This window comes from Sinocyclocheilus anshuiensis, unplaced genomic scaffold, assembly GCF_001515605.1.
Source record: "Sinocyclocheilus anshuiensis isolate Anshui unplaced genomic scaffold, SAMN03320099.WGS_v1.1 scaffold1032, whole genome shotgun sequence".
In the NCBI taxonomy this organism is placed as follows: domain Eukaryota; kingdom Metazoa; phylum Chordata; class Actinopteri; order Cypriniformes; family Cyprinidae; genus Sinocyclocheilus; species Sinocyclocheilus anshuiensis.
In genome coordinates, this window is record NW_015549638.1 from 375,206 (window position 1) to 384,746 (window position 9,541).

General features: G+C 34.3%; 1 protein-coding gene and 1 long non-coding RNA gene across 4 annotated transcripts in view; one reads left to right on the top strand and one right to left on the bottom strand.

Annotated features, from left to right (window-relative positions):
* Window positions 1-6,064, top strand: part of LOC107659838 (uncharacterized) — a 38,920-nt gene extending 32,856 nt beyond the window's left edge. Inside the window, exon 3 of the long non-coding RNA XR_001630961.1 lies at window positions 5,426-6,064. This is a non-coding gene — a long non-coding RNA (uncharacterized LOC107659838). The remainder of the gene's footprint in view (window positions 1-5,425) is intronic.
* LOC107659837 (ethanolamine kinase 1-like) overlaps window positions 3,062-9,541 on the bottom strand; it is a 12,822-nt gene continuing 6,342 nt past the window's right edge. For all 3 annotated transcript variants that reach the window (XM_016448907.1, XM_016448906.1, XM_016448908.1), the window contains 4 exons: window positions 7,826-7,909; window positions 7,575-7,735; window positions 4,474-4,547; window positions 3,062-4,383 (listed from right to left, as the gene is read on the bottom strand). In XM_016448907.1, coding sequence (XP_016304393.1) covers window positions 4,311-4,383; window positions 4,474-4,547; window positions 7,575-7,735; window positions 7,826-7,909 — 392 coding nt within the window. In that variant the 3' untranslated portion in view covers window positions 3,062-4,310. The remainder of the gene's footprint in view (window positions 4,384-4,473; window positions 4,548-7,574; window positions 7,736-7,825; window positions 7,910-9,541) is intronic.

The following is a 9,541-nucleotide window of genomic DNA, read 5'->3' on the forward strand; positions in this document are numbered from 1 at the left end:
ATGTTTAAAGAGCCATTAATCAGATAAAAATAGACTGAAGAAGTCTTTTGTGATTAACGAGGTGAGACTTGTGCTAATTACTGTTTCCTCCGCTTGTAATTAGGTTGGCACATCTAATCAAGATGAATGAACGCCCTGACCCACTGCACATTGTTTGTGGCTCACAAACCCAGAGGCTTTTACATCTTTATTCCTCAAACCGTATTATCATGACCTTGTCTCTATGAGACACGCTCCCATAGCTGCGTATTGCTTTATTACACCCTCCTGCGGTGTGTTCAAAGAGATGCTGTGAATGCGAGCTTTGTCTGGTCCGTTCTGCCTTCAGCTGCTTTTAAGCTTTTTCAGTCATTTAGTCCATGTCTACCACCTGTTGTGGAAAAAAGCAGAGGCATGAATAGATGCGTGCAGCATGCATGGGCTTTTTGTTCGATGCATCTTGCTTTTAATGATGAAAACGTGTAGGGAACAAACTTTTAGGCGTGTTATGTTTTTGCTCACATTATTGTATGTAAATGAGGCACAAGAATTGTCCTAAAATCTCGATATGTTTGCGTCTCGGCACTTGTAATTATTTCAGACAAGTGTTTGTAATTTGACCTTTGTAAAATGGAAATAAGTTGAGGCGTGAATACGGATATTGAATTTGGTAATTAATGCAGAGCTCTTGGTGGAAGTCGCTGGAGGGACTGGATATAATTCAATTACAGTCTGAACTGGAGCGCTGTTATAATTATTTCTTTCTGAAACACTCTGTAGCATAAAATGCAGGCATGCTTTTTTCCCCATTCACTGCCGTTAACTACTTTTGTGAACAAAAAATAGCTTAATCCATTACTCATTGTAACATTGTGCTGTGCTAAAAAATCCTTTACCTAATTTGGTGTTCCCAGTCCAAAATGACAGAGCTTTTATAAATTGCTTGTAAATCTCTCATTATGGTATATTATAACCAAATCTTAGACTGTATCTTTTTGTGAACTTGTTTTCTTTCAGTTAGCACAGCTTTTATATGTCCTTTTGGAACTGATTGATTGTAGGCCTGAGCTTATGCACCTTAGTTTTTGAGAGAATAAAATCAATATTTGTAGAAAAAACTGAGGTGCATAGGCTCAGATCAATGAGGCCTACGATCAGTCAGTTCCAACCAGTCCTAATTGAAAGAAAACAAGCTGATAAAAAATTAAATCCAATATTTGGTAATACTATAGATCATAATGAGAAATTTAGAAGCAATTTTGGTAACACTTTACTTAAAGCCTTTATGTATAATGCATTAAAATGGGCTATTAAATGGTATTAATGCATATGCATTATAATTCATAATGTGCCTTGTAATACATTATTATACATTACAACATGAGGGTTAAACATATTGAGCTCTGTATGCACATATTACAGATCAAGTATAGGCAAATTGCATAAAAATTTGTTTTTTTTAATGACAATCTCTTTTTTTAAGCAGAATGGGAAATCAAGACAAGAAAATGGGGCAAATATAATTTGTTTAATTTTATTTCTATTCAAAGGATTTGATACAGAATCTACAATGCAACACTTCAGGATTTCATCCCCAGATTATTATTAAATCTAACAGTTCTTAGAAAAAGAATATCTCTGTTCAGTTATTGACAACAGACATTGTTTAATAATAAGCAAAGATTTTCTTTTACAGTTTGTTTACAGTTGTACATATACACCTACACTAAAAACCGCCAGCAGATGCTTGCATGAGGCAGTCCTGTACATCTTATGTTCACCAGAAGCACTTCATTGGCTGAAAGTTGGAACCACCCATCACTTTCGGGTTTATGTAAATGCTAAAGAGTGCAAAGAAATCGGTTAATCTTCACAGACTGTTAAAAGAGGGAAATTTCCCACTACTACTGTTTGATGAACATTTCTGGTGTAAAAGAACAAAAAAAGAAAGAAAGGAAAAAGTAAAATGTAGCATTCTGTGTGGTCTTTGACCGTTCAAAAACGTGATCAAAGTGCAAGCTTGACAGTTACAAAAAAACTGGCATAGAAAAAGAGCATATGTCAAAATACAATAAAACAACCAGAAATTCACAGTTTCTAGTATTTACAGAATTGTATATGGTTGTTTGTAGTATAGGCAAACTGACACAGGAAATTGAGGTAAATGAGGGTAGCCAGGCGGTGCGAAGGCAAGTCTCAGAGCTGAGGTTTGCACCAGAAAACTTCTTAGAAAAAAAACAAATCTTGGTCACAGTTTATAATACATTGCTCATGTGTATTGAGCAGCAACAGAAACTAAGTGGAATTGATTTCAGTGGCATATTTTATCTTGTTCTCTAAGATATTTTATGTCAAATAATTTAAATGAATCAATTGGTTTAAGTGGTAACTATGGTGTCTAAACACAAAATTAGATCAGCCCTAAAATAAAAATAAAAAAGAAAGAAATTAAATGTTCAAAAGTTTGGGGTCAGTAAGACTTTCTAATATTTTTTAAAGAAGTCTCTTAATCTCACCAAGGCTGCATTCATTTGTACAAAAAAAGTTTTCAATTTTTAAGTATTTTAAAATGTTATTTATTCCTTTTATTGCAAAGTTGAATTTTCAGCAGCCATTACTCCAGTCTTCAGTGTCATATGAAACTTCAGAAATAAGTCTAATATAATAATTTGGTGCTCAAAAAATATTTCTTCTTATTATTAATGTTAAACCCAGTTGTGATGCTTAATATTTTGGTGGAAACTGTGATACTTTTTCAGGATTCTTTGATGAATAAAAAGAAAAGAACTGAATAAAAGTATTAATTTTCTTCAAAAATAAGTAAATAAATAAAATAAATAAAATCGAATTGACTCCAAACTTCTGAACAGTGGTATAACAGATAATTATATATATATAATTTACACAAGGACATTATTTGCCCGTACATTTAACATTTCTAGGGCATTTTTGTCCATTTCAAAGTTCAGATTAATTTCTGACCTTGGTTCTGAGTAAGATATCTGATTAATAAACTACTACGCCATTACTGTGTAACTTGGTTACACATAAACTGTTTTCACTATAACAGTTAATTTAGTAACAGGGACCCTGAAAAATTAAAAGCATTACCAAAAATCTCCCACCATGTGCACTTAAAACTAGTCTTAAGCAGAAAGAGCGGCCCATCGCAAGGTGAACGGAGGACTGATTTTGTTCTTAAAGCAATCAGAGTTTGTGCAAAAAGGCCTGTAATTTAGCTATGTGGACAAGGGTTACAAATACAAAAGCTTTAGTGCGTCCAGCAGGCGATACCGTCGTTAAAGCTTCCAGGAAATACATCCATTACAAAAAGTTCACCGATACCTCCCAGAAAAAGCACACGAGCGACCTCTTTAACAGCGCCATTTAAATAAGTACAAAAACCACCGTTCGAAATGTAAATATTACCACATGTTATTTCTACCGTGAAAAAATACACTGTGCATAATGTACAAGCAAGAAATATCAGCACTTTGGTGTGGGCTTCAGATTAGCTACCGGCTCGTTGTAGAAACGGCTACTGTGCGTCTACTTTCTCCAAGCACCACGCTGAGAAAACAATGAGAAACTTTATGAATGCGCTACATAGTGGTTCACAGTGACAGGACGAGGGAGGAATCGTCTGCCAGAAACGAACAACGAAGCTTCTATTGGTCCCTAAATTACACATCTTAATGCAGCTGTGCCAGGAACAACCCTCGTAGGAACAGACAGGCCCAAAGTTCACCGTTTAGACAGAATCAGTGACTATCCATACAGTAAACCCTACATTATCTTACAGTACACTGATTTCTCCCATTAAAAGTTGTGTAAACAAGCAGGAATTACCTTTAGGATGACAGTTAGTCGCTGAAAACAGACCCAGCGGCCCTCCTCTCTGTCTTCAGATAATAATTGTTGTCAGAGGTTCCCTGTCCTTGGAGGATCGGTATCTGGGGAGCTTTTCTTAATTTGAGATTCTCCAGGGCTTCTCTTAACATACATTGGCAAGTCGAGGCTCTAGAGTAAGCCATCTATATGAGTTGTTTGCTTCCTCAATTGGCAATTTCACTTCACTGAAAATGGACTAGGGCACTGGGGTGAGCCTCTCTCTCGACCGCCACATAAAAGCGAGGAGGAGGGCTTAGGTGCTTGGTTTTCTACAACGCTAAACCAGCGTTGAGTTCAGAGGTGATTTGGGGCTTATCTAAAATGATGTGTTCAGACAAGTAAGTGCAGTGTTCAGTCTACAAACTGAAGAGGTCTCCAGCTAGTTCTTGTGTCCACCAGGGGGAGCCCTTCTCTGGAGTAGCAAGCCAAGACCTGAGAGATTATTCTGGAAGGTGCAGTGACATCACCTCTGGTTTTATCTTGAAGTACTGGCTGAAACGGAGAACTGCATATCTGCAGAAGCAAATTTGGTGGCCAAGAATGAGAATACATCATTGAAATCTTGATTATATGGATGGTTGTTGTTGAAATGTGAAAACGTACCCCAAGAAGTCAAAGTCAATGGTGGAGTACTGAGCTTGGATCAATGCCCACAGTCCCCAAATGAAATGAGATGCCTGGGGAGAACAAAAACCAAAGACCAAGAGGAAAAATGAGGATATCTTTACATTTTGATTTACTTTTTCACAGAGGAAGATATCAGGGTATTGAGGAGTAAATATATAAAAAAATTAATTCATACTGTATCCCAAAATCAAAAGAAAAAATAATTATAATGTAACTATAATTATATTCATATTAGTGTTTTCATTGTTAAATAAGACTTGTATTTTTTTAATTAAAATTAAGCTGAAATAAAATTAAATATTAAATAAGATAAATTTTATAAAATAAATACAAAATACATTTAAATATAAAATATCATTATAAAAACTTAAAAACCATCAACTTTAAAAATAAATACTAAAATGACTAAAACTGAAATAAAATAAAGCTAAATAAAAATATTTGTAAAAAACACTAATAAAAATGACAATGCATAAAATTGAACTAAAACATATATAAAAATAAAAGCTATTTCAAAGTATTAATAAATACTATAAAAGTACATAAAATTAACACAAAGTCATATGAATATGACATGAATATTTTACTTTAAAACAGAGAAGCCTATTTTCAGTACCTGGAAGATTTGTATAAATGAATAAATAAACCATATGAAAATCTATCCTCAAAACCAGACATGTTTATTTTTATTTCAATCAGTGTAATTTAAATTCAGTACAACAAATACTAACATAATGTATTAATATTAATATATAATTTGTTCCCAAACTTCCCATTACATTAATGAAAATCTGCCTTACACAACTGACAAGAGATGGTGGATGTTTAACTGTTATAAAAACAATGTTTCAATGCACAAATCTTATTGTTCAGAAAAACAGACTTCATTTAATAAACAGGTTTTCTTTCTTTTCTATTTTGATTTCAGGGTAAAACAGGACTAAGGAATATTCCTGACAGGCTTTGTGAGATTCACCCTGACACTGAAGTTAACTGTGACAGATTGTATGTTGTATTGTTGCTTGGAAACATTTGACCCACGCCTTTCTAAGCAAAGACGGCTTCCTTTTAGTGGACCCATTAAGAAAGGAAAAAAGATAACTGCATGGAAGGTATTTGTGTTGATTCTGGATCACTGACAGTGAAGTAAAAGCTTATCAAATGTGGCATTTCTATTAAAGCCCTCTGATGAGACTGAATCACTCCTGCCATCATGTGAGTAAAGATCACGGGTTTGCTGGCCTATAATAAAGTCTCTATCCTCTGTGTTTTTCGCTCAACTGCACAGAATAAATGTTTGCCTCTGCCAGAGTCAAGGGTCCCAATCCCCCTCAGACACAATCTCGGAGTATATTCAGACCATCTTTTTATAAAACTGTGTGTCTCCTGGCTTAGGCATGTGAAGATGGTGTGCAAACATCAGGGTGACGACAAAGCAGAGCTTCAATGGGCGCCACACACCCACGTCTATCTAAAATGACAAGTCCTTAGAATGTATAGATATTATTTGGAAATATTGGTTAAATAAACTCAATTAAATTATTATTTTATATAGTTATAAATTCATTTAAAATACACTACTGTTCAAACATTTGGGTTTGAGAAGACTTTCTAATGTTTTTGAAGGCTGCATTTATTTAATCAAAAACACTGTTGTGAAATATTATTATTTTAATTTAAAATAACTGTATTCTATTTCACTATATAATATATACTATACCATTAAATAATAATTATATAATGTAATTCACTCCTGTGATAGTAAAGCTGTATTTTCAGCATCATTACTCCAGTCTTCAGTGTCACATGATCCTTCAGAAATCATTCTAATATGCTGATTTGGTGCTCAAGAAACATTTCTTAATTAATGCAATGTTGAAAACATATTTTTGTGAAAACACTTTCGATAAACAGAAAGTCTTTAATGTCACTTTTGATCAATTTTATGCATCCTTGCTGAATAAAAGTATAAATTTGTATAAAAAAATAAATTAAAAAAAAACATCTTACTGACCAAACTTTTGAAAGGTGGTGTACAAAGCATATAAATAAACCATTTTTGCAGTTTTCTATTGATTTCCTCTTTGTAACTTTTTCGCAGCTGTATCCAATATTATTCAGAATTGCCTTTGTTTGATATCATCTAAATTATATAATAGATAGATATAAATGAATAACCAGAATACAAAATTCTGATTATTAAAAGCATAAGACAGCTGCCTTAGATTTCTAGAAACCGTAATATTGGCTTAATCTGTTTATGGCTGGTTAATGCATTAACAGGACACTTACTTAATCAGAATATGCTCATATTCTGATTAACACAGTAAAAAAAAAAAAATCAGCGCTATTCAGTTTTCTCTGGCTTTCAATTAAGGCCGGAGAAAAAAGAATCCAAAACAAAGGCAACAAATCACATTCATTAAGCCTCACACTATGGCATTCCTCAGGCATTTGTTTTAGCGTCTCTCAAGGTCCCTCTCAGGGACAGGAGAGAAAACGGACCCTCCCACAGTTTTGTTCACCATATCTGAAAGCCAGAGCTTGATTTTTTTTTTCTCTTTGTGGGTTTTTTTCCTTCTTCCCCTGACAAACTGGAAATCAAAAAATGTCTGCCCTGCTTTGAACACGTCTATTGATCACAAAAGACTAAACAGCGAGAGTAAACCGGATATTAAATTAGCTTTCCTCTCCGAAGTAAATATCATCATCAAGAAAGAGCAGGTGTGCTACTCGATCGTCAAAGAATGACCTACGAATGCACACAAACACCCCGAAGTCCTCTCATTAGATGCTTGCAAAGATGGGCAGGATGTCAAGGCTCCTTCTCTGACAACTTGCAATCACTATTCATACCTTTGTCTCCACTTCAAGCGTCGCTCTAATGCAGACGATCTATCTGCTAAATAGTTAAACTGCTCACGATGTTCCAGTTTACTTTGCAAAATGCTGCATGTCATTAAAGACCGTAATTACATTGAAAAAACAAACGTCTGATGTTTAATTTGGCAGGGTGCAGATGGATCGAAATGCGTCACGATTCCAGACCGTGGCGGATAAATCCAATTTCGACTCACCAAGGCGAAGCGGTTGACTTGCACATACAGCACCTCCACTTCAGTGTTGGAGACCTGTGTGCCCTGTGATTTGTACTCCTCGTAGGCCTCCAGATAGGCCCGGAGCCACTGCAACTGGAGCTCTCGCCCAGGATACAGGGTGTAGTCCACCTCATTCAGACCTGTCAATCACAAGAAGGCCACACGCACCTGGTTAAGCAGGTTCTTTTCTCTTCTATACAATAGCTTAATTTGTGTTCGTGTCGCATTACCTGCAAATTCATTGAAGTGATTCCCAATGTCAAAGGCTTGATAATTGTACCCAGCATATTCGTAGTCAATGAATTTGACATTTCCTGCAGGAGGGGAAACAAATAGCAATTTGTTTAGAAAAGCACACGGGCATTGTCTTCTTAATAACCCTTGTTCTTTTTTACTGTTACAATCTAATGCCTGTATTAGCAAACCAACACTACATGGGCATTATCTGCAATTTAAATGACTTCTCAAATCACATCTGGGAAAAGGAGTAAGGATTTGCATTCTGGTGCAAGACAAGAAAGCATAAACAAATGACAAAGTGAACAAGACATGGGGACAGATTTCATGCACTTATAGCATGCATTGTGGAAAAAACACGTTATATTTAGGTGATTCTTCAATTAGGGTCACTTTGAAAAATGAAACTTTTTTCAGACGGTTTCATTTCATTTTAAGTATTTTTCCTGACCTGATCATCTGTGTGCAATGGTAATGATTTTATTTCATGTTTTTGACAAACAGTTGCGCTAAATTAACTTTTGAAATGATAATGTTTCTGAATAAAAATACTGACCATTTTGGCAATGATGTCAAAGAAGCTACTCTCAGATCATGATGCAACAATCTTTATAATATTTTTGATGTTCATTATATCCATGCTTATACCCCATCATGTATCATTTCAATCATAACCAAATATGAACATTAATAATTGTATAATTTAAAAAATAAAAAATAAAATAAATAAATTTCCCTGATTTTAACACTTTTCAATCATTTATTATAAAGGTTTAAGTGTAGGGGTGAGTGAAATTGATTCTATATTCTGGAAAGTGCAATATTTCAACACTCTTAAATTAGAAACAAACTATTAAAAACATAATACATTTTAAAGTTTTTATAATATAAATAATAATGATAGTAATAATAATAATAATAATATAAAAATTATGATTGTTATTAATTTAAAAAGTTTATCTAACTGATGAATCACCGTTTACATTAGTCTGAGAAGAATAGAGAAAAACTTGCAACTTTTTGTTTTATTTTATTTTTAAAGGGAAATGTGGATTTATTTTTTATTTTTATTTATTTATTAATTAGAGAATATTTCAGCTTAAAACAAACAATGATTTCTGCTTGAATACAAATGATTTAGCGAGTGGGCAAAGTTATTGCAAGTTTTCCAGGAAATCTCGTGACTGGTGAAAGAAAGAGCACCTCGCATAAACGATCTTCTGCTCTACAGGAGGAAACACAACAGTAAAAGTAAAGAGAGAGTAAAATAAAAGCGAGAACAAAAAAAATGGATAAATAAGTCAGGTTAGACAAGAGTTTGCAGCTTTAGAAAATGCAACTAAATCAATAGAAATTAAAAAACGGAGACGGCTGTACTGTAAAAAAACCACAGGGCTGGGAGGACAGAGGAGTTAAAGGAGAGAAAATGGGCAACGTTGCCATCTAGTGGCACATAGTCTGTATAGCAGTGGTCTAGCAAGCAATGACTTGATCGGTCAGGTGATGTAGACGGTGTTGACTTCAGAATACAAAGCCTTACTCCTCTCAGTCTACATATGTGAAATGCATTATTCATTAATCACTGCCTAGTTTTGTTATATGTAACATTATTGCAAGTAAAGTGTGTTTGACTTTACGTTGCCTTGCATTCCCAGTGCTCTAGAGCTTATGGTGTGTGTAAAAAAAAAAAAAAAAAAAATGAATTGAAA